This window comes from Podarcis liolepis (genome assembly GCF_965112155.1).
Source record: "Podarcis liolepis genome assembly, chromosome: 7".
Classification (NCBI taxonomy): domain Eukaryota; kingdom Metazoa; phylum Chordata; class Lepidosauria; order Squamata; family Lacertidae; genus Podarcis; species Podarcis liolepis.
The window spans coordinates 94859650-94884558 of NC_139561.1; the positions used below are offsets into that span (position 1 = coordinate 94859650).

The 24909-nt window shown below is 54.2% G+C and overlaps 1 protein-coding gene and 1 long non-coding RNA gene across 4 annotated transcripts; one reads left to right on the plus strand and one right to left on the minus strand.

Annotated features, from left to right (window-relative positions):
- Window positions 1-402: 402 nt before the first annotated feature.
- On the minus strand, window positions 403-19297 carry DHX34 (DExH-box helicase 34). Of its 3 annotated transcripts, none has more exons than XM_083516114.1 (17): window positions 19249-19297; window positions 17296-17941; window positions 15505-15816; window positions 13974-14231; window positions 13753-13855; window positions 12718-12935; window positions 11670-11844; window positions 9544-9743; window positions 8675-8776; window positions 7423-7641; window positions 5847-6020; window positions 5580-5697; window positions 4308-4414; window positions 3834-4103; window positions 2943-3122; window positions 2584-2737; window positions 403-955 (listed from the first exon to the last, which is right to left on the minus strand). In XM_083516114.1, the coding sequence occupies exons 2-17, from the start codon at window positions 17902-17904 to the stop codon at window positions 822-824; spliced, it is 3333 nt and encodes a 1110-aa protein (XP_083372240.1). In that variant the 5' UTR covers window positions 17905-17941; window positions 19249-19297; the 3' UTR covers window positions 403-821. The 3 variants fall into 3 exon arrangements, with proteins under 3 accessions (XP_083372240.1, XP_083372239.1, XP_083372241.1); XM_083516113.1 differs by having other exon boundaries at window positions 19175-19271; XM_083516115.1 differs by lacking the exon at window positions 19249-19297.
- Window positions 19298-22082: 2785 nt separating this feature from the next.
- LOC310710430 lies at window positions 22083-22376 on the plus strand. Its single transcript, XR_014528058.1, has 2 exons — window positions 22083-22189; window positions 22251-22376. It is a non-coding gene; the product is annotated as an uncharacterized lncRNA (long non-coding RNA).
- Window positions 22377-24909: the final 2533 nt, after the last annotated feature.

Sequence of the window (24909 nt, forward strand, 5' to 3'; positions counted from 1 at the left end):
GATTTGCCAACTATCGAAGAATGGCAGATGAAGATGAAGGACTATATGGAATTTGCCGAACTGACCGGGAGACTCTGAGACCAGAGAGAAGAGATGGTGGAAGAAGATTGGAAGAAGTTTAAGGAATATTTGAAAAAAATATGTTAATATTTAAATCTTAGAATAGCTTTGGAAGTGGATACAGGCTGTAGGGTTAGAAGTAGAAGATAGTGTATTTTAAAATAGTATTATTTGTAAAGGATAAAATGTGAAGATTATTATGGTAAAAGTAAGGGTGATTAAAAAATGGTTAAAAATATGATATATGTAAACTGCTAAAGGTGAGGAAAATGAAAATCAGATAGGGGGGACTTGGGGAAGCTTACCTAACAATGTTTGGAAAAAATAAGGACAAGACAAGAATTTGTTTGTATTGTTTGTTTTTCCGTTTGTGTTGTTTAATTGTGTTATAAAATGAATTTAAAAAATAGTAATAAGAAAGACCCAAGTGTCTCTCCACTGGTGAAGAGTGTTGCTCCTGAACCCAGACGGACTCTTGGATGTGGGAGAATTGAGGGGCCCTTTGCTCCAGGGTGGCCCCACTAGAAGCCACAAGGCAGAGCCCAGCTCTCTAATCAGAGCCACACCTTTTTATTTACACTCTTCCAGGTGTAAAGAGCCCCCCCCCCAAAAAAAATGTCCAGGCTCACCACAGCTCAAGTAGGAAGGAGAGGGGCAGGGGGTCAGTCCGTGAGGCTGAGGGAAAGCGCCAGGGGGAGGAAGAAGGCGACCCCATGCCAGGCTCCCCCGACCTCGAGAGGCCCCCGCCAGTGGCGCTGTTGTCAGGGGGGCGCCTGGTGCTGCTTCCGGTGGCGCAGGATCTCGGTGGGCGTGAGGAGGAGGCTCTGCTGGCAGGCGGGGCAGTGGTAGGGGCGCTGCAGGGCAGAGGTGCCTGATGGGGTCTCCGTTTCCTCTTCTGGGGAGGAGCAAGAAACTTGTGAAAACTCACACAAAACACAGCGCCCCAAAATGTGCAGCGGGGGGCCCCCCTTGCTCCGGGTCTGGAGGCTGCAGTGTGATTGCTGACGGGTGTGAGGCCTTGCCAGCGCTTCAGGGATCTGTGCTGGTTGCCCCTTTGCCACCCGGCCCGGGTTCAAGGTGTCGCCGTTGGTATATAAAGCCCTTCACAACCTGGGACCAGTCTGCCTGCAAGGTCACCTCCCACCAGATATTTATCCCCCCCCCCACCGCTTCGATCCAGCGACTGGTGCCGCGTGATCCCTGCTCTGCATTTGTAAAAGCGCCATGACTGAGCGTGGCAGTGCCTGCACTGCGGAACTCCCTGCCTCTTGAAATCAGGGAGGCCTTTTCACAGCACTGCCCCAAAACCTCCTTGCTCAGACGAGGCTCCGCAGGCGTGTCAAGTGCGGCTGCGCATCCTGGTCTGCTTTTGGTTTATTCTTGATTTTGAATGTTTCCAAGAGTCGTCTCTGGCGGTCCTTTCACCCTCTCTGCAAACCGCGCTGTGAAAAATCTTGCGGGACGAAGAACCGGAGCTCTTCTCTCGCAGAGAACCTGGTCTTTTATTTCCCTTCCCTTCCCTCACCCGCTCTGAGACCCCACAGCTAAATCTCCCCCAGCCTCCTCGCTGGCCCAAGGAGGACCCATTCAGCCAGCTAGCCCTGGAGATTGTCTAATGCTTATTTCCCCTAAACTGATTTCTGAATTTTGAATTTTATTGTTATTCGTGTTTTATACTGTATTTTATGCTGCTTTTATAATTACAGCATTTTTTTCTCCCTATCAGACGCACCAGACCACAAGACGCACCTAGTTTCTGGAGGAGGAAAACAAGGAAAAAAGTATGCTGAATCCCAGAAGCCAGAACAGCAAGAGGGATCGCTGCGCAGGGAAAGCAGCTACAGTGGTGCCTCGCAAGACAAAATTAATCCCTTCTGCGAGTCTCTTCGCCTAGCGGTTTTTTCGTCTTGTGAAGCAACCCTATTAGCAGCTTAGCGGATTAGCGCTATTAGCGGTTTAGCGGCTATTAAAGGCTTAGCGGCTTAGCGGCTAAAAGGCTATTAGCGGCTTAGCGGCTTAGAAATAGGGGGGGAAGGGGAAAAAATCACAAGACTCGCAAGACTTTTTCGTTTTGCGAAGCAAGCCCATAGGGAAATTCGTCTTGCAAAGCGCATTAAAAAACAGAAAACCCTTTCATCTAGCGGGTTTTTTGTCTTGCGAGGCATTCGTCTTGCGGGGCCCCACTGTATCCCTCTTGCTGTTCTGGCTTCTGGGATAGCTGCGCAGCCTGCACTCGCTCCAAAAGACGCACACACATTTCCCCTTACTTTTTAGGAGGGACAAAGTGCGTCTTATAGAGCGAAAAATACGGTAAGTGTTTTAAATTTGTTGTTAGCTGCCCTGAGCCCGGTTTTTGAACCGAGAAGGGCGGGGTATAAATAAAAATTATTATTATTATTATTATTAGAGAACAAAGTCCCTCCCAGCCCCCCAGAAAGTAAGACCCCCCTGCAAGCCCCCAAACTGCAACCCCTTTGGGGAAATGCCCCAGCGACCTCCCCCTGCTCCCCCCGCGGGGCTCACCTTCCTGGCTGGGCTGCTCCCCCTCTTGGCCTGGGGCCTGGCAGGCCTCCTCGTGAGCCAGGCGCTCCATGGGGGTGAAGGGCATGTAGAGGCCGCAGCGAGGGCAGGCCCAGAAGCTGCGCAGGCAGTCGCTGTACAGGTCGCCCTCTGTGCCCTGCGGGAGACGGAGGGGCCAAGAGGGGTTGGCGCCACCCCACCCCCAGGCAAGGGAGGGGCAGGCTCCGCGCCCCACAGCCAGGCTCCGGCCTGCCCCCTTGCCTGCCCCCCCCCCGCCCCCAGAGGACAAAGAGCGCTCCTGCGTCGCAGAGGGTTGGGCTACGTGGCCTCTGGGTGCCCCCTCCCCACTCCCCTGAACTCACCGCCAGGCAGTTGAACGTCAAGAAGCTGCCCACTCTGCAGCCGCCCTTCTCCTTGTCGGGGGCCACCTCCACCCCCTGGAAGAGGCCGGGGGGAACCTCCCCTCCCCCAGAAGCCCCCTGAGGACCCACGTAGAGGGTCTGCTGCTCCAGGGGCATCAGGCGCCGAAGGCTGTAGGGCACCTGGGGGGGGGGGCAAAAGAGGAATCATTATTACTAATTAGTTAGTTAGTTAGTTGATTTCCCACCCATCCGGCTGGGTTTCCCCAGCCACTCTGGGCGACTCCCATCAAAATATTAAAAATACAATTAAGCATCAAACGATGGCAGGGTTAAATTTCCAGTGCTGTCTCCTCCAAAGCAGACCAAATCCACGCTCCGTCACCCTGACCCTGGAACGTCTCGCTGGCCAGGGAATCAGAGAACGGGTGACATCATCATCCTCATCATCCTCATTATTATTATTATTTCATTATTTCATTATTTCTACCCTGTCCATCTGGCTGGGCTTCCCTACTCTGGGCAGCTCCCAACAGAATATTAAAAATACAATAAAGCATCAAACATTAAAAACTTCCTTAAACAGGGCTGCCTTCAGATGTCTTCTAAAAGTCAGATTTATTTCCTTGACATCTGGTGGGAGGACGTTCCACAGGGCGGGCGCCACCACCGAGAAGGCCCTCCGCTTCTGGATCTGGAGGCTCAGTAAGAACAGCCCCGCTGCTGCACCTGGGGTCTCTAGGGAGATGCCCGGAATCAGGATCCGACCTCCCCTCCTGCGGTCTCCAGCCACGTGGGGCCTCCTGCATGGAAGCCAGGAGCCACAGACATGCCCCCCCCGGCCCAGCCGGCCCCCACCCGCTTCTGCCCGCCCCGCAGGGCCGGCCAACACACCTCGGCCTTCAGGAAGTCCAGCAGCTCCTGGGTGAGTTGGCGCACCTGCCGGGCGCTGGGCCGCCCCTCCTGGGCCTCCTCCCCCCGGGCCCCTCGGCTCTCCAGCTGCCGGTCCAGGACCTTCTCCCAGGAAGCCCGGAGGCGGAGGGCCGCACGCAGCAGGCGGAGGGCCGCTTCCGGGGAGGGAACCCGCAGCTCCAGCCAGGAGTCGGCCACCAGGCGGGTGCAGTCGCCGTTCGTGTCCAGGGAGCGGGCCAAGAGCAGCAGCGCCTGCGAGGCAGGGGGAGAGAGGCAGGATTGCAGGGGACACCCAGGGGTCATCCAGCCCCACCCCCGCAAGGCAGGAGTCACAGCTGTGGCATCCCCGCCAGACAACTGCCAGAGCTCTGCCAAAAAGCCTCCTGGGTCTTTCAGGGGAGGGGAGAGGGCCAGGACGCCTGGGTCCCCTCACTCGGGGGGAGGGGGGACGATCACCTGAAGAGCCGGCAGGCGGAGGCAGTTGACCAGGTAGGGCTTGTTTGTCTCCAGCAGCGAGACGAAGGCCAGGATCTGGTGGCGGCTGCTCAGGCCCTCCTTGGCATCTGGAAAGAGGGAAGGAGAGGTTCACAGGCTGCCCCACCCTCGGCCCCAGCAAGCTCCTTTCACGTTCTCATGGAGCTTCCATGTCCAGAGGCAGTCTATCTCACTTCCTAGGTTCTTGTGGGTATTTGACCACAAGGTGAGAACGGGCTGCTGGACTAGATGGGCTGGAAGACCCCATAACAGGGCTGGTCACGCAGCCACCTTCCCTTCTTCTTTGCTTTAGTCCACCTAGATGTCTTTTGCTGTCTGCAGGCTCTCAGCCAGCAGCACATGGGCTCAGTCCCCATATGGAATGAACTCTCTTCTGTAACTACAAGCTGAAGTCTTCCTCTAGGGAACCAACTGTGAACTGAATGTGAGTAAACTTATTATCATTACTTTTAAAGAAGATTGTTGTGCCTTTATTCTTGTTAGGAGGGAGGAAAAGGAAATTTAACAGGAACAAAACCCAATCTGGACAAAGCCAGACTGGAATGCTTAACTTCAGGCATAGGCAAACTCTTCCCTCCAGATGTTTTGGGACTACACCTCCCATCATCCCTGACCTCTGGTCCTGTTAGCTAGGGATGATGGGAGTTGTAGTCCCAAAACAACTGGAGGGCTGAGTTTGCCTATGCCTGGCGTAACTCAAGAGATTCAAACGAATCTACCACCTAGTTTCCTGCTATACACTGGGGGATGTACTCTGCTACTGACTCACCAGTGTGAGTGAAGAAGGATAATATTTCATCAATATATCCTCTCCTACTATCCCCAACATTCCCCCAGACTGGAGGCTGAGCTGGATGGGTCCGACAGAGCAGGCGCTCAGAACAGCATGGCCGTGGGGCTGGAAGGGACCCCAAGGGGGCATCCATCTCAACCCCCGGCTTTGCATCCATGGCAGGTGGGCCCCCGGCCTCTGCTTAAAAACTGCAGAGGTGGAAGGGACACCCCCCCTAAAAACCTCCAGGAATCGACCACCCACTTCAATTCCCGCTTCAATCAAACTCGCACTCGCAGCCCTGGCTCCAACCTTTCCCCACAGCTGAGTTTGCTCATTCCCACCCAGTACAGGATCATGCCCCGCCCCACTCTGCCCCCCCCAGGTCTCCCCTGGCCCAGGGGAAAAGATGCTGAGAGTCCCCAGATGCTGAGGGGGGGCGGCAGTGGGCACCCTCTTACCTCTCTGCCCCCCACGTTCCGCACCCCTTTCCTGTGCTGGCTGCAGCAGCTCTGGGGAGGCAGAAAAGACGCTGGTGGGGTGGAGGACGACCCCCACCTTCTCCCTGGTGTGGAAGATCTGGGGAGCAAAAAGGAGGGGGGCTCAGCGTGGGGGCAGGGGGCAAGGCGCCCACACGGAGACAGAGGGTGGGGGGCTGCTTCCCGAGACCCCTCCTCACCCAGAGACCCCTCCCAGCTCCCCCCACCCACAGGGGCCCTGGCACTCGCCTGGTCAGAGTCCTTGCGGGTCTGGTTGAAGGGGTCCGGCACGGCCAGCTGCGGGTAGAGGCCGCGCCCCAAGACCAGCTGCAGGAGGGCCAGCCGGCCGGGCGACAGGGCCTGCCCCACAGAAGAGGCCGCACGCAGCTCGGCCACGTCGTGGCGCAGCTGGAACTTGACGTCCTGTTGGGGGGGGGGAAGCAGGAGGATCAGGGGGGCCGAGGTGCGGGAAGAGATCCCCACGGACCTAGGGACCGAGGTAGACTGCCTCTGGACTGGGATGTAGTGATCAGATGGGATTACTATGAGGAATTATACCAAATTTTTCGCTCCATAAGATGCACTTTTTTCTTCCTTAAAAAGTAAGGGGAAATGTCTGTGCGTCTTATGGAGCGAATGCGTGGTCCCTAGAGCCAAATTGCCCAGGGGCGAAAAGCAGATCATGCTTTTTATTTTTAAAGAGGGAAGGGGGTGTTGAAACAAAGCCGCTGATTGTTTGCCGATCGGGAGAGAGATAAGGGACACTAGAGATAAAGGAGGCTGCCTGGGAGGGGGGAGGTAAAGACAGCAAACTTGCAAAGGGGGGAATCAGGAAGACTAAAGCAATAAGGAGAGAAATTGGAAGAAAAGGAGGAGCAAAAAACTGCTCCAGTTAAGGAAAAGACACTAAGGCACACAAGAGGGAAGGGGGTGTTGAAAGGAAACAGCTAATCGGTAAAGGATCGGGAGGGAGATCAGGGAATCACAAAAATCATACATCCACTGTTCCTTTCAGAATATTTTTTTTCTTGTTTTCCTCCTCTAAAAACTAGGTGCGTCTTATGGAGTGAAAAATACGGTGAGCTATGCCTCAAGCCATTGTGTCCGCGATGAAAGCATGGCATTGACTGAGTTTGATTCATTGGCAATAATTTCAGATCAAACCCCACCAGCCTCTCCATCTCTGCTGCCATTTTACTCTCTTGCCCGTTTCTCTATGTCTGAGAAGCACGTATAAGCCTTCTGGGACACAGACCGGCTGCCGGCTGCTGCCCCAGGCACCCCAGGCCAGAACGTGAAGAGGTGACTTTGATGTAGTTTGTTAATCTTGAGGGAGATCTCAGGGCCAGGAAGAGAGTTCACAAAGAGATGGTCAATTCTACCCATCCTTCCTCTCCTGTTTATTGCTGCTTAAGACCTCCGGGTTTGCTGAATACGTCCCTCCCCTAGTCCTGTTTTATTTACTCTCGGATATCTCTGCATGCTCAGGGTAGTCTTTGTAGTTAACAGGATTTCTCCTGATCTGACTTTCTCCCACGTGGGGGTTTTGAAATGCTCAGAGGAAATCTGATTGGTTCTTACGGACTCTGTGTCAAAAGTTCTTTTGTGAATAAAACGACCTGGGCCGAGGGGGGGAGAGAATTATTATTATTATTATTATTGGCACCCCTCCCAGAGTCTTGCTGGTCAAGCCTGGTGTGTATTCTATGAATCAGAGTCCAATCCCTCCTTGCTTTGGGACCCCACACTGGGAGGCTCCAGGGGAACAGAGGAAGAGCCCGGCTGCCGGGCCCCCAAGGGGAAGGGACCCCTCCGGACCCCTCACCTGGATGTCGACGCCGCGCTGGGGGTCCCCTTCCCCTCCCGAGGAAGAGCTGCCCCCCTCCTCCTCCAGACGCAGCACCTTCCTCCGCCGCCCCTCCCCCCGATCGTGCTCCCTCTTGATCCGCTGCAGCTCACGGCGCTTGCGGTGGCGGCTCTGGCGGGCGTGGGTGTCGCTGGGGCGGGCGGGGGGCTCCAGCAACCGGTGGTCCCGCAGCAGATCCTGGCAGAGAATAACAATTATTAGTATTATTATTATTAGTAGTAGTAGTAGTAGTAGTAGTAGTATTTTATTGTTATTATTTAGGGGCTTCTAAAAGTCAGATTTGGGGACGCAGGTGGCGCTGTGGGTTAAACCACTGAGCATCTTGGGCTTGCCGATCAGAAGGTCAGCGGTTCGAATCTCCGTGACAGGGTGAGCCCCCATTGCTCGGTCCCTGCTCCTGCCCACCTAGCAGTTCAAAAGTTCAAAGTGCAAGTAGATGAATAGGCACCACTCCGGCGGGAAGGTAAAGGGCGTTTCCGTGCGCTGCTCTGGTTCGCCAGAAGCGGCCTAGTCATGCTGGCCACATGACCCGGAAGCTGTACGCCAGCTCCCTCGGCCAATAAAGCGAGATGAGCGCCACAACCCCAGAGTCGTCTGCGACTGAACCCAACGGTCAGGGGTCCCTTTACCTTTACTAAAAGTCAGATTTATTTCCTTGACATCTGGTGGGAGGGCGTTCCACAGGGCGGGTGCCACTACCGAAAAGGCCCTCCGCCTGGTTCCCTGTGACTTGGCTTCTCGCAGTGAGGGAACTGCCAGAAGGTCCTCAGAGCTGGACCTCAGTGTCCGGGCAGAATGATGGGGTTGGAGACGCTCCTTCAGGTATACTGCGCCGAGGCCATTTAGTGCCATGGACCCCTACCCCTGCCCACTCGGCCGCAGAGCAGAGCCGGGACCGCCTTCCGTGACACTGGCCAGTGCACACCTCCTCTGCACCGGAAATAGCGTTTGCGCATGCATGCACACACTCCGGCCCACCGCAGCATATGTGGGAAACTGGCCGAAGCCACAAAAACTTTGCCGACTCCTGGTGCAGAGCATGCACCACTCTGGCGAGACAGTCTGTGGGCAGGGAGGGTCTCATCCTGCGCACCAGATGAAGTTGGCGGACAGCTTCCCTGGACACAGAGGGATTGTGCGCTGGGAAGGGGCACCCCAGGGGCCACGTAGACCAACCCCTTGTCCTCCCCTCTCCCAGACTCACACCCACCTGGAACTGGCGCCGCAGGTTGGTGGCTTCGTAGAGCCGGTGCTCCTCCAGGCCCCGTCGGCGGCACCAACGGCGGGATCCGCTCCGATTCTCCGATTTCTCCTGCCGGACAAGAAGGAGATTCGACTCCGTCAGGACGGACTGAGACAGACGCAAGCGGGGACAAAGGCCAGACGGGAGAAACTCAGGAAGAGCCCCGGTCCTTTTCGTTGGGGATAATTCAGACTGAAATTCCCAGGTGTCAACAAAGGTTATTTATGTATGCCGCTACTGCGGTCCATGTTCCGTTAGCCGAAAAAATGGAAAACGAGCAAGGTCCCGACTAAAGAGGATTGGTAACTTAAGTGGACAGAATATGCAGATTTGACATATAGAATAAGGGAGCAAGAAGAAGATATATTTAAAGAAGATTGGAAAATGTTTGTTGAATATATGGGGGGGAATTATGTATGTTTGCAAACGTGGGCAGCATTAAGATAAATTCAGCAGCGTAAATAAGTTTTGATGGATGTAATAATGGAACACTGAATGGTTTTAGCTTATGTAAAATATGCAGGGATTTATGATATGCCAAATGAACCATGGAAAGTGAAGAAGGGAAGTCATTGATATTTTAAGGTTACTTAATCGAATATTCTGAAATGCAAAATAGAAAATTTAGTAAAAATTACACAAAACAAAAACCCAGGAAGAGACCCTCTGGATCAGGCCAAAGAGGCCCATCCAGTCCAGAATCCTCTTCTCCCCTTGGCCAAATGCCCCCCCCAAAAAAACCCCAGGATGCCAGATAGACTGCCCCTGGAGCTGGAGGCTCCACCAGAAGAAAAGCTCTTCCCAGATCAGGCCGAGACAGAGCGTTCCTCACCCACCTGCACCCAGGCGTCAAAGACGTTGAGCAGCGTCAGGGGGTCTCCCAGGGGGCTCTCCAGGGGCCGGCGGGCCGTGGCACAGTCTGGGTCGCTGCGCCCGCTGCTGCTGCGCAGGAAGGGGGAGGGGACGCTCAGCGCAGCCGCGACCGAGAGGGTGGGGGCCGCCAGGCCAAAGAGGGTCCCCAGAACCAGCATCTTCCCTGCGGACAAACGGGGGCAGCCTCAGCCAGAGAGCAAGAGCCCCTTCGCCCCCCCCCCCCCGGAAGCGCCTCCTCCAACGTTCCTCACTTAATCCCCACAAGAACAGCCCTGCAAGGAAAGCCAGGCTGAGAGGCAGTAAGGAACTCATGGCCAATAATTAGGGAAATGTGTAAAATTAGGGAAATGTATAAACTTGAAAAGTATAATAATATAATATAATATAATATAATATAATATAATATAATATAATAATACAATACAGTGGTGCCCCGCAAGATGAATGCCTCGCAAGACGGAAAACCCGCTACACTAAAGGGTTTCCCGTTTTTGAGCTGCTTCGCAATACGATTTTCCCTATGGGCTTGCTTTGCAAGACGAAAACGTCTTGCGAGTGTTCCGATTTTTTTCCGCTCCCCCCCTTTATCTAAGCCGCTAAGCCACTAAGAGCCTTTTAGCCGCTAATCTGCTAAGCCTTTAATAGCCGCTAAGCCTTTAATAGCGCTAATCCGCTAATCCTTCAATGGGCTTGCTTCGCAAGACGAAAAAACCGCTAGACGAAGTGACTCACGGAACGGATTAATTTCGTCTTGCGAGGCACCACTGTATAATATTTAAGGAATATCTTAAAAATCATACGGATAAGGCAAATCTCCCGACAGATATAGAATGAATCTATATATTAAGGTAATGCATATAATACAGTGGTGCCTCGCAAGACGAAATTAATTCGTTCCGCAAGTTTTTTCTTCTTGCGAGTTTTTCGTCTTGCGACGCACGGTTTCCCATAGGAATGCATTGAAAATCAATTAATGCGTTCCTATGGAAACCGCCTTCAGACCAGGTCCAGGGACAGTCTGTCCCGGACCTCTTCTAAAGGCTGGGGGGGGGGGGACAAGGGCTTTTCTTCCCACCCCCAGCATTTTAAAAAACCCCGGGACAGCGGAGGACTTCTCCGCTGTCCGGGGCGATCTTAAAATGCTGGCAGGCGGCATTTTAAAATCGCCCCGGGACAGCGGAGGACTTCTCCACTGTCCGGGGCGATTTAAAAGCCCCTGGGAAGGCAGGCAGGGGGGACAAAGACTTTTGCCCCCCGCCAGCCTTCAGAAGAGGTCCTGCGTTTCTCCGCTCTCCCGGGAAGGCAGACAGGGGGGAGCAAAGACTTTTGCCCCCGCCGGCCTTCAGAAGAGGTCCAGGACCTCTTCTGAAGGCCGGCGGGGGGCAAAAGTCTTTGCTCCTCCCCCCGCCTGCCTTCAAAAGCCGTCCGGGATAGCGGGAAGCGCTTCCCTGCTATCCCGGACTGCTTTTAAAATGCTGGCGGTGGGGAGCAAAGCCTTTCGGCCCCCGCCGGCCTTCCTGGACCTCTTCTGAAGGCCGGAGGGGGGGGGAAGGCTTTGCTCCCCACCGCCAGCATTTAAAACAGGTCCCCGGAGATTTCCCTATGGGCTTTCTTCTTGCGAAGCAAGCCCATAGGGAAATTCGTCTTGCGAAGCAACTCGCAAACAGAAAACCCTTTCGTCTTGCGGGTTTTCCGTCTTGCGAGGCATTCGTCTTGCGGGGCACCACTGTATATGTTTTGTATATATTGTATTGTTTGAGTGTATTTTAAATGTTATATAATAAATCAAATCAAATCAAATCAGAAGTTCATGGCTGAGTGGGAGGAATCGAACTCTGGTCCCCCCTGATCTCCGCCTAACCCTCTAACCACACCACCGGCTCTCACCCAGAATAAGATTCCTGGCATGGGGAGGGGGAGAGATGCTCCCGCTTTCAGCCCCCCCCCCGGCAGTCTCCCCAAGGCACTCTGTACATGCTCACTCCGAAACGCCACAGCACATAAACCCAAAGCAAAATCAAAAGAGCTGGGCATCCGGCAGAGGCTCCCATGGGTGACTGGCACAGACGCCCCCCCTTCCCAGACTCACCAATCACCACGTCGACCGGCAGCTGGGCCAGCAGGCTCCCGATGGGCGTGAGGTTCTCCTCTGGGTCCAGGGCCCCCTGCTGCTTCAGGTAGCGGATGGCCGTCTCCAGGCTGGCTGGTGGGGGGGCCTCCAGGAAGGGGAAGGCGCGGGGGTCGCCCAGCCCCATGCTCTTCATCTGGGGAGGGAACAGAGTCGAGGAGGGAGGCTTCTTCCACCGTCCCCCAATGCCAAATCCCTCCCCCCCCCCAGCAGGACGCAGCCCCTCCTTTCCAACAAAGAATCGCAGAATTGTTGAGTTGGGGGGGCCCCCGAGGGTCATCCAGCCCAACCCACTGCAATCTGCCACCTGACGGGAGACTCGAACCCACGACCCTGAGATGAAGTCTTACGCTCTACCAGCTATGGGGAAGGTCGCCTGCCTTCCCACTCGCTATGGGTCAGACCCACGGCCGGATTTAGGCATCAGCTCAACAAGCTCTAGCTTAGGGCCTCACTCTCTTGGGGGGCCCCCCAAAAAAATTAAGGGGGAAAAACTGGATGTACTTTTCCAAAATATAAGATAATATGCGATTTTGGTTTTAAAATCCAAATGCGATTTTGGTTTTAAACGCAGTGTAAGGTAGTCTCTGGGACGCAGGTGGCGCTGTGGGTTAAACCACTGAGCCTCTTTGGCTTGCTGATCAGAAGGTCGGCGGTTTGAATCCCCGCGACGGGGTGAGCTCCCGTTGCTCGGTCCCTGCTCCTGCCAACCTAGCAGCTCGAAAGCACGTCAAAGTGCAAGTAGATAAATAGGTACCGCTCTGGCGGGAAGGTAAATGGCATTTCCGTGCACTGCTCTGGTTCGCCAGAAGCGGCTTAGTCATGCTGGCCACATGACCCAGAAGCTGTCAGTCTGACATCAATACCAGGGAAGATTCTGGAGCAGAATCCTAATTGATGCTGTTAATTTAAATCTGTAACGTGAAATTTAATTTAAAAAAAGATTTTAACAGAAGGTGGGTCCCAGCCCCCCGGAGCGAAGGGGTTGGTGCCCCCTGCCTCTGCCCACCTGGAGGACGAGGGCGTCGAGCGCCACCCGCTGGATCTCTGGCACGGGGTAGGGGGCGAAGGCGTCGTAGTCGGACTCAGCGTACAGGCGGAAGCAGACGCCCGGCCCCGTCCGGCCCGCCCGGCCCTTGCGCTGCTCGGCACTGGCGCGGCTGATCCAGAACTCCTGCAGCCGCTGCAGCTTGGCTTTGGGGTCGTAGCTCAGCTCCTTCACCTTCCCTGCCAGAGAGAGACCAGGAAGAGGGGGCCCCTTGCCCCATAAGTCACATTAACCAGGGGGCAGTTGACATGCCAGCCTATTTAATAACTGTTAATGGAGAAATCTGAGGGCTCCCTTGGACAAAAAAACAAGGACACCAGCCAGGAATCCCAGAGCAAAACAGCAGCCAGTAGCCTTGGTCTTTATTGAAGACTGTCGAGACAGGACTCCCACCTGCCACCAGGTGGAATACGATGGAAGCCCCGAACAAAAGAGCCCCCAAACTTTTACTAGTTTCTAATCCCCATGTTGACAGGACGCGGGTGATGCTGTGGGTTAAACCACAGAGCCTAGGACTTGCCGATCAGAAGGTCGGCGGTTCAAATCCCCGTGACGGGGTGAGCTCCCGTTGCTCAGTCCCAGCTCCTGCCCACCTAGCAGTTCGAACGCACATCAAAGTGCAAGTAGATAAATAGGTACCGCTCTGGCGGGAAGGTAAACGCCGTTTCCGTGCGCTGCTCTGGTTCGCCAGAAGCGGCTTAGTCCTGCTGGCCACATGACCCGGAAGCTGTACGCTGGCTCCCTCGGCCAGTAAAGCGAGATGAGCGTCGCAACCCCAGAGTCGGCCACGACTGGACCTAATGGTCAGGGGTCCCTTTACCTTTACCTGTTTGACTATTGATTCAAAACCCCAAAATATACTTTATATAATTGACTTTTTGTTTCCATTCTTTGTATACTGTATTGTTGCATTATTGCTGATGCCAATAAATATTCGTTCATTCATTCAAACCGGCTGCCCCCCCAGAGCCCGGGGCAGAAGCGGCCGCCCCTTACCCGAGTCCACGACGAACCGGACGCCGTCGATGGTCACTGAGGTCTCAGCAATGTTGGTGGAGACGATGCACTTCCGGACTCCTGGGGGGGGCAAGTCGAATACCTGCAAGGCAAGAGGGCGTTCCACATCTCCAGGGCCCATGGGGAACGACCGATGTGCGCCAAGGGAGCCTCTTTCTGGGAGGCTGGGAGGGGCACCCCCCAAAAGAAGCCCCACCCACCTTGTCCTGCTCGGCCACGGACAGGGTGCTGTGGAGAGGGAGTACCACCCAGCGCTGGGTGTGGGTGGCGTAGGTCTGCGCCGCCTCCACAACAGCCCCAATCTCGGCCACCCCACTGAGGAAGACCAGCAGGTCGCCCCTCTCCTCGGGGGGGTACTTGTGGTCGATGGACTGCAGCACCCGCAGGAAGGGGCGGGGGTCCAGCCTCTCCTTGCGCCCGCTAGCGCCCTCCTCGGGGCGGGGGGGCTCGTACAGGACCTGTGCAAGGGGGGGAGAGAGGAGGCAAGCCGTGAGATGCTGCCGGCCTGGGATGACCCTGCCTGGCCCTTCCCCAGCCAGGCAGCCGTTCCTTCCCTTCATAGCCCATCTCCAAGGAGCTCAAGGGGGGGCACGCTCCCCTCCTCGTGGAATCCCCAGCACATTAACAACTCTGCAGAGGCAGCATGCCCAAATGGGTGGATCTGAGCCCAGGCCTCCGGCGCTCTTAACCACGACACAACCATTGCCACACACCGCAAGTTCCTAGCCCTCAACGTTGCAGAAGTGAAGCTGGGGAGACACAGGGGCGGTTTCCGGAGATAGGGCAGAAATCAGGAAGTTGTGGAAGGGGCAGTCAAAGGGCAAGGGTTCGAGGAGAGAGAGCAAAAACTCACACACACCCCAACACACATGAATAACTGAGAATTGTGCAACTGGAAGGGAACCAAAAGTCATCTAGCCCTGGGAATAAGAAACTGGAGTGAAAATACGCCCCAGCATTCTCCTGGCACGGCCTTTTCCTGCCTTCCTTTGCTGTCCCATCACTCTCTGAATTCCAGAGTCTCCTGCAAGAGAACCCCCCTCCCCAAAAGAGGTTTATGTCGAAAGGGGGGGGGGCAGGGCCTGTTCAGAGCACCTGGTCCCCAGGCATAATAATAATAATAATAATAATAATAATAATAATAATAATAATAATAATAATAATAATACAGTGGACGCTGGGGTTGTGAACGTGATCCATGTGGGAGGCACCTTCGCAACCTGCAGCACAGCGTCTGCGTACACACGGGTCACGATTCGGTGCTTCTGCACATGCACAAAGCGCAATTTCGTTCTTCTGTGCATGCGCGAGCGCCGGAAGCCAAAGTAACCTGTTCCAGTACTTCCGGGTTCAGCGCGGTGCGCAACCCAACATCGCGCAACCTGAAGCGTCTGTAACCCGAGACATGACTGTAATAATAATAATATTTATACCCCAGCCACTCTGGGCAGCTCCCAATAGAATATTAAAAACACAATAAATACATCAAACTTTAAAACTTCCCTAAACAGGGCTGCCTTCAGATGTCTTCTAAAAGTCAGATAGTTACTTATTTCCTTGACATCTGATGGGAGGGCGCCACCACCGAGAAGGCCCTCGGAGCTGGACCCCGGTGCCCGGGGTGGAGACGCTCCTTCAGGGATACTGAGGCAAATGAGCCACAGATCCGCCCCCCCCCCCGAAGCAGCCGCAACCTCCCCACCCCCCACTCCCATCCGGGCTCCCCCTCACCGTGATGGGGAAGAGCCGGCCGGGGACCTGCACCACGGGGGCCCCCCCAAAGTAGTCCGCGAAGAGGCGGATGTTGATGGTGGCCGACATGAGCACCAGCTTGAGGTCGGGGCGGGCGGGCAGGATCCTGCGCAGGACGCCCAGGAGGAAGTCGCTGTGCAGGTGGCGCTCGTGGACCTCGTCCGCAATCAGCACCCGGTAGCCGGGCAGGGAGGGGTCGCGCTGGGCCTGGCGCAGGAGGAGCCCCTCCGTCAGGAAGACGATCCGCGTGGCCGGCGAGCGAGTGCTCTCAAAGCGGATCTGGTAGCCAACCTGCAGGGGGGGGGGAGAGGGGGTCAGCACCCAGGAAGGCCAGAAGGAGGGAGGGAGGGAGGGAGGGGCTTGTCTAGGGGCACACAAGACCCCCAGGGACTCACCAGCTCCACAGGCAAAGCCGTTTCAACAACTTCGTCGGCCCATGAGCAGGGCTGGATCAGGCCTATGCCCATCTCACCCAGCCCCCTGTCCTCACCAGTCTGGAAGCATTGGTGCCTCTGACAGCAGGCACTCTGCACATGCTCCTGGGTCCTCATGCTCCCCAGCTCCAGCCCTCTTCCTTTTTTTTATAAATCATTTTTATTAACTTTTCCATTTTAACAATCCAATCAAATCACACTAAATATTCCAAATTCTACATATGCATATCAAATAATCCAAATATTCTGCCGAATGATAATTTTTTTATTGGGACTTCCCATGCTTCAAGTTCGGGGGGGGCTGATTATCGCCTATCTCTACTGCTTTTGAGAGTCCTTTCTAATAGTTCCTTAAAATCTTCCTGTTAACCTCCATCCCTCTTCCAAAAGGCCACCTGAAACCTCCTGGACGTGATGCAGTAGAGGAAAGGGCGCTCTGCCTATGCTCAGGATAAGATAAGGTAAACTTTATTCGCATTAGCCAACGGCCACAGCAACATAAAACAAGCAATATATACAAATAAAAAAGACAGCAATGGGTAAAAAGGGCAATCCAATGGCCAAGATTATCGTTCAGATAGTGGCCCTTAATGTCATTGCACCCTCAATAAACCTAGCAACCTTTGCTGATGTCTGATCATTTTGATCTGATAAAAGAAAGAACAACGTGGCCTCAGATGGGCGGCCTGGGGAGGGTGAGCAGGAGTGGGGTGATGATCTCGTTCCTCAGATCTTTATAAAGGGGGCAGGACAGGAGAACATGAGCCACTGTTTCCAGATTGCCATCTTCACAGGGTCAGAATCGTTTCTCAGTTGGAATCTTTTGGGATCTGCCCTCAAGTACAGCAGAGGGCATCACATCCAGTCTGGCCAGTGTGAAGGCACGTCTGTATTTTGGGATAGTTAATTTATACAGATATGGTGCCAGGGAATCAAGCTGAGAAGGGGGTGAAAAGGCATACCAAGGACAGAGTTTCTTTATAATGGCCAGATTGTTCTGTTGCTCCTAAGTCCTTCAGACGCTGTCCAATTAGCCTTTTTGCTTTAGTAAAGGCCGTCATGAGAAGCTGATGTGGGTGGAGTCACGTTTCTAGATCATAACCTGATAAATTTTATTTTTAGAGAAAGAAATCTATTCAAAAATGAAAGGATAGAGCTACTAGGAATTTTGGAAAACAGAGCACCGATAGCTCCCCTCGTGGGTCCCAGGGGTGATAGGAGGCTAGGAAGGGAGGATCAAAAAGGGAAAAACCCAGAACAACAAAACAGATCCCAAATGAGCCAGCCGGACCATCACAAACAAGATACCCCCTAGGCTCAGGAGCCCCTGCCTCACCTGATCTCCGTACTGCTGGAGGCTCTCGTAGGCCACCCTCTGGGCCAGCGCCACGCAGGCCAGGCGCCGGGGCTGGGTGCAGGCCACGTGGCTGTAGCCGGCGGCCAGCAGGTACTGGGGCACCTGGGTGGACTTGCCACAGCCCGTGTCCCCGGCCACCACCACCACCTGCCCACTCGCCACGGCCGCCAGCAGCCGCTCCCGGTAGCGCGCAATGGGCAGGGCGGCGCGCTCCCGCTGCAGCCGCGCCAGGCGGGAGAAGCTCTGCTTCTGGCCAAAGTCCCAGAAGTGCGCCAGGGCCGCGCGGAACTCCCGCAGGCGCTCGGGGGCCACGCCAGACACCTCCCGACGCGGCACCCGCAGGTTGGCACGCAGCCGGGGGTCGTAGGGCCGCGGGGGCCCCATTGTCGTCGCCCCGGGGCCGGGCTCAGCCAAGAGGGCTCCTTCCCGAGGCTCCTTCGCACCGGGGAAGCGCCGCCGTCGCAGCCGCTCAAAGAAGGTCCAGAACTGGGCGCGCTCATCGGCGCTCACGTGGGGCAGGTACAGCTCCTCCAGGCGGGCACGGAGGGCCGGGCAGCCCCAGGGCCCCTCGGGGGGCTCTGACGACATCCTGGATCTCTTCTCGCAGGTGCCCGGGAAGATGAACCTGGAATAATAATAATGATAAAATTTAATAATAATAATAATATATTTATACCCCGCCCATCTGGCTGAGTTTCCCCAGCCACTCTGGGCGGCTCCCAATCAAGTATTAAAAACAATACAGCATTAAGTATTAAAAACTTCCCTAAACAGGGCTGCCTTCAGATGTCTTTTAAAGATAGGATAGCTGCTTGTTTCCTTCACATCTGGAGGGAGGGTGTTCCACAGGGCGGGTGCCACCACCAAGAAGGCCCTCTGCCTGGCTCCCTGTAACCTCACTTCTCACAATGAGGGAACTGCTAGAAGGCCCTTGGAGCTGGGCCTCAGTGTCCGGGCTGGACGATGTGGGTGGAGACGCTCCTTCAGGTATACTGGGCCTTTGAGGCCATTTAGGGCTTTAAATGTCAGCACCAACACTTTGAATTGTGCTCAGAAATGGACTGGGAGCCAGTGTAGGTCTTCATGTGTAGGTCTTTATATGTAGGTGTTATGTGGTCTCAGTGGCTGCTCCCAGTCCCCAGTCTAGCTGCCGCATTTTGGATTAGTTGTAGTTTCCGGGTCACCTTCAAAGCATGCACCACTCTGGCGAGACAGTCCGCGGGCAGGGAGGGTCTCATCCTGCGTACCAGATGGAGCTGGTAAACAGCTGCCCTGGACACAGATTTGACCTGTGCCTCCATGGACAGCTGTGAGTCCAAAATGACTCCCAGGCTGCGCACCTGGTCCTTCAGGGGCACAGTTACCCCATTCAGGACCAGGGAATCCTCCACACCTGCCCGCCTCCTGTCCCCCAAAAACAGTCCTTCGCTCTTGTCAGGATTCAACCTCAACCTGTTAGCCGCCATCCATCCTCTAACCGCCTCCAGACACTCACGCAGGACCTTCACCGCCTTCACTGGTTCGGATTTGAAAAAGAGGTAGACCTACTCAGGTCGGCAGCCGTGTTGGTCTTACGCAGTCGAAATATATTTTTAAAAATTAAAATTGTTCAATAGCACCTTAGAGGCCAACAACCTTAGTTTCATATTTTTATATATATTATTATTTATGGGTTTCCCCAGCCACTCTGGGCGGCTTCCAGCAAAACATTAAAATACAATAATTCACCAGAGATTAAAAGCTCCCCTAAACAGGGCTGCCTGGAAGGGGCGGGAAGCGGCAGGCTCGTGAGAACCGACGGACACGCATCCGGGAAAACCCCCGACTCCTCCCTCTCCCCTCCCCTCTGGCCACCCACCGGCCGGAGACCCTTCCCCGGACGCTTCCCCCCCCCGTCCTGCCCGCACCCCCGCATTCCCACGTTCTCTTTACACGCGTCTCCCTTGCCTCGGCGAGTCGAGGAGGGCAGGCTGGCGGCTGAGCATGCGCAGTCGCTCGTGGCGGGCGAGCATGCGCAGGACGGGCCGCCGACGCTCCCGGCGCGCGTCATGCCCGCTTCCCGTAGCCTATAGATCTAGAAGCCGGGTAGAGGAGCGCGCCCACGGGCAACTGCCGGGCTCCTCGGGAGACTTCGTGGATGCTTCGCTGGCGGGCTCTGCTCGGTGCAGACGGGCGCTGTGCACGTGAAGCCCCACGGCTAGACTGGGGCTGGGGGCGCGTGCAGGGGGGCTTCTGCCCAAGGGAACCCCCTTGACCGCGCCTGAGGCTCAAGCCAAAGAGACGGGGAGGAGAGATGCGACGGGGCGGGCAAGGAGCCTGGCAGGCAGCCCGGACAACCGAAGCCTGTTTTCGGGTGCCCAAAAGGCCAACTGGGGAGAATCGCCTGCATTTCCCTTTTGGGGAATCCGCGGACAGCCCTGCTGCAGGAGTGTCCGCAGATGGCAGTGACAAACCTGGACAGCACCTTCAAAAGCAGAGACATCACCTTCCCAACAAAGGCCCGTATAGTCAAAGCCATGGTTTTCCCAGTAGTGATGTATGGAAGTGAGAGCTGGACCATAAAGAAGGCTGATCGCCGAAGAATTGATGCTTTTGAATTCTGGTGCTGGAGGAGACTCTTGAGAGTCCCATGGACTGCAAGAAGATCAAACCTCTCTATTCTGAAGGAAATCAGCCCTGAGCGCTCACTGGAAGGACAGATCCTGAAGCTGAGGCTCCAAGACTTTGGCCCCCTCAGGAGAAGAGAAGACTCCCTGGAAAAGACCCTGATGCTGGGAAAGATGGAGGGCACAAGGAGAAGGGGACGACAGAGGACGAGATGGTGGGACAGTGTTCTCGAAGCTACAAACATGAGTCTGGCCAGACTGCGGGAGGCAGTGGAAGACAGGAGGGCCTGGCGTGCTCTGGTCCAGGGGGTCACGACTAAACGACTAAACAACAAGATGGCAATAGGAGCAACGCCCTGCCCCCTTGCAGGGCTGTTGTGGGCATATTTACATATCAGCTCCAGCTTGGGGCCCCACTCTCTTGGGGCCCCCAGAAAATTAAAGAAAACAAAACTGGATGTACATTTCCAAAATCTAAGATGAAAAACAAATAAAATAAAACCTACATACAGCAACAGTGCTTTGTGTTGTGTGGGCTCCTATGATGTACATATTTTGTGATGTGCAAATGGCTTTAGATACCTATGAGGTCCATAAATTACCATATAGCATACAGTGGTACTTCAGGTTACAGACGCTTCAGCTTACAGACACTTCAGGTTACAGACTCCACTAACCCAGAAATATTACCTCGGGTTAAGAACTTTGGTTCCAGTTACAGATAGGTAGCCGTGTTGGTCTGCCATAGTCAAAATAAAAAAATTCCTTCCAGTAGCACCTTAAAGACCAACTAAGTTAGTTCTTGGTATGAGCTTTCGTGTGCATGCACGTGCATGTATCTGAAGAAGTGTGCATGCACACGAAAGCTCATACCAAGAACTAACTTAGTTGGTCTTTAAGGTGCTACTGGAAGGAATTTTTTTATTAAGAACTTTGCTTTAGGATGCTTCAGGCGGCGGCAGCAGGAGGCCCCATTAGCTAAAGTGGTGTCTCAGGTTAAGAACAGTTTCAGGTTAAGAACAGACCTCTGGAACAAACTAAGTTCTTAACCCGAGGTACCACTGTATATTCATCACACACAAAACCGCAACCATTTGTTGCTGACAAAGGACAGATGGACATATAAAGGGAACCATTACCTTCAGGAGCTGAGGGCCGCATCAAACCTAAATGCGGCCCTGGTTGTGGGAATGTTGTGGCTAGTAGGAGAGGATATATTGATTTAATAGTATCCTTCCTCACTCACGCTTGTGAGTCAGCTGCAGAATACAACCCCCAGTGTATAGCAGGAAGCTAGTCGGTAGATTCATTTGAATCTCTTTGCTTAAGCAATCCAGTCTGGCTTTGTCCAGATTGGGTTATTCCTAGTAATTTCCCCTGTTATTCCTCCTAAACACAACAATCTTCTTTATAAATAATAGGAGGTTTACTCACATCCAGTTCACAGTTGGGTCCCTGAAGGCTTCAACTTGTAGTTACAGAAGAGAGTTTATCCCATAGGAGGACTGAGCCCATGTGCTGCTGGCTGAGAGCCAGCAGACAGCAAAAGACATCAGTACTGTAGAGTGGTACCTCTGGTTGTGAACGGGATCCGTTCTGGAGGCCCATTCACAACATGAAAAGAGCGCAACCCGCAGCGGCACATCTGCGCACACGCGGGTTGTGACCTGGTCCTTCTGTGCATGCACGTGATGTCATTTTGTGCTTCTGTGCATGTGCAAGCAGCGAAACCCGGAAGTAACCCTTTCCAGTACTTCTGGGTCGCCACGGGACTTATCCTGAAAGAACATAACATGAAGCAGAGATAAATTGAGGTATGACTATATCAAAATGAACCTGTTGCAGGAAGCCCCCCCCCCAATCATTCAGTTTGTACAAACTCCACACACACACACACACACACACACACTACGCTTCTGTTATAAATTCATAGAAAATCAACCATACATGAAGGAGTAAAAATGGGGAAGGTTTGATACAGGGCAGCCATAATCCCTTCAGCATCCCAGCACATCCACAGGAGCCCTGCCCAGTTGCTATGCCAACGCTGATGGTCCCAGACAGAAGACAATCAAGATCACAAATAACTTGCATTTGGGAGTGGATTCAGCATGGACTGGAACAGAGGACAATGATCAGATCTTCCCTCTGGGGGCAGGAAACTGCAAACTCCCCTCTGTCCCCTGGAAAGTACTCATGGGGAGGGGGAAAGGGGGAACCAGACAGGTGACAAGATACTCAGGTTACCTCCACAACCCCTCCTCTTTGTGATGTGTCAATTATGTAGTCATGATGTAATCTTAGGGGTGTAACATGGGGGATTAGCAGCTAATAAAAGTTGGGGTCTTCTTTTGTTCTGGGCTTCCATCTTGTTCCACCTGGTGGCAGGTGGGAGTCCTGTCGCAACAGTCTTCAATCAAGACCAAGCCTCCTGGCTGCTGTTTTGCTCTGGTATTTCTGGCTGGGGTCCTTGTTTTTTTGTCCAAGGGAGCCCTCAGATTTCTCTGTTAACCAAACGAAGAAGAAGAACAAGAAGGGCAACAAGGGAAGATGGCTGTGTGACCCAGAGACAGACCTGGCTGCTCCGGCACCAGAGCGGCACACATGCTGTGCCCCTCACTGGCGTGAGGAAAGATAATCTTTAACCAGTATATCCTCTCCTCCTATCCGCAACATTCCCACGGAAAGGGTGGCTCTTTCTGACCAAGGGGACACCAGAGCCAGTTGCCCAGGTGCCTCACCTTTCTCAGGTGTGCACCTGCAGCCCCTTTTCCGCATGTGAGGAGGACGGCTGGACCCTCTCCACCTGGGGGGGGGGGCTGACAGGCTTCCTAAGAACTGCTGCTGCTGCTGCCCAGCAAGGACTGGGGTACTGGGGGGGGAGTTGTGTCAGGGGGGGTTGCTTTTATTGATATTAATTTTTGTATCTTTATTTTCATGTGGAAATTGTTCAGGTTGGTTATGTAGTCTTTGATGTGTTTTATTCATTTTTATGACTACAGTCATACCTCATGTTACGTTTGCTTCATGTTACGTTCTTTCAGGATACATCCCACGGCGACTCAGAAGTACCGGAAAGGGTTACTTCCGGGTTTTGCTGCTCGCCCATGCGCAGACGCGCAAAATGACGTCACGGGCATGCGCAGAAGCAGCAAATCACAACCCGCACATGTGCAGACGCGCCGCTGCGGGTTGTGCTCTTTTCATATTGCGAACGGGCCTCCGGAACGGATCCTGTTCGCAACCAGAGGTACCACTGTACTTTGCTATGTTTGTAAATATGTAAATCTTTTCAGATTGTAAGCCGCCTTGAGCGTTGTTTAAACTATGGTGGTGGTGGTGGTGATGGTGATGGCATCTGGACTAGGGGGGCTGGTGGGGGGAGACCAGGGCTTTTCTCCCCCTGGGAAGGCAGTTTGGGTGACTTCATGTGCGTGTATAGAGTGAAGCCTCCATTTCCTGCCAGAGCAGCAAAAGAAGAAAATAGATTCTCCTGCCTCATCAAAACAAGCCTCTGAAAAAGAGGAAATGTTCTGTGGTGACGTGACTCCCGGCTGAACTTCGCCACACCAGAAACGACACCACACACCCAGAGTGGCACCCAGAGCGACCACACCAGTTGCACTCCCCTATCCAGGGCAGCCGTCTCCAAGCTTCATCTGGTACTCAGGATGAGACCCTCCCTGCCTGCAGACTGTCTTATCAGAGTGGCGCATGCTCTAGTTATCTCCTGCTTGGACTACTGCCATGTGCTCCCCTGGAAGGACTACAACTAATCCAGAATGTGGCAGCCAGACTGGTGACTGGGAGCAGTTGCCGAGACCACATAACACCAGTCCTGAAAGACCTACATTGGCTCCCAGGACATTTCCAAGCACAATTCAGAGTGTTGGTGCTGACCCTGAAAGCCCTAAACGGCCCAGTAGACCTGAAGGAGCATCTCCACCCCCATCGTTCTATCCAGACACTGAGGTCCAGCTCCAAGGGCCTTCTGGCGGTTCCCTCCCTGTGAGAAGTGAGGTTACAGAGAACCAGGCAGACGGCCTTCTTGGTGGTGGCGCCCGCCCTGTGGAACGCCCTCCCATCAAAGTCAAGGAAATAAGCAACTATCTCACTCTTAGAAGACACCTGAAGGCAGCCCTGTTTAGGGAAGTTTTTTAATGTCTGGCATTTTAATGTAGTTTTGATCTTTGTCGGAAGCCGCCCAGAGTGGCTGAGGAAGCCCAGTCAGATGGGCAGGGTACAAATAAATTACTACTACTACTACTACTACTACTACTACTAAGTCCACCTCTGATCAGAGGAAACAGTGCTTCTGAGCCCCAGCTGCCGCTGAAACCACAGGAGGGGTTGGATCCCGCTTGCAGCTTTCCCTCGAGGGGCCTCTGGTCAGCCACTATGAGACCAGGAGGTGGACTAGAGGATCGTCGCAGTCCTGCCCCTGCAGGCTCTTTTCCTGTTCTTCTGCAGAACGAGGGGTGTGAGGAACCTGCCTTTGTCACGGGAACCTTGGTGCATCTTAGGGGATGTGGGCCCCACGAAGCCCCCAGAGACCTCTTGCCTGCCCCACTCTGACCCTCTTGCTACCCAGCATGGCCCCAGGCATCCTGGCTTGGACTGGAGGAGAAGAAGAGTGAGGCGGGAATGCCTGGCCAACTCCGGGGTAAGAGGCTCAAAGAGAGGCAGCGGTGGCGCAGTGGTTAGAGGGCGGGACTGGGATCTGGGAGAGACGAGGGTTCAAACCCACCAACTCGGCCCTGAAGCTCCCACTGGCTGACCTGGGGGCCAGTCCATGTCTTCTCCTTGCAAGGTTGTTGTGGGGATTAAACAAGGAGAGGGCGGAACCATGTGGGCCATCTTGAGCTCATGAACAGAAATAAACAAGAAGAGCTCTCACCTGAGCCTCGTGAGCAAAGCTCATCATCTGTCACGAGGTAAATTTCTCCCAATTATATATCCGCAGGGATAGTCAGTGGGCAAGGGATGC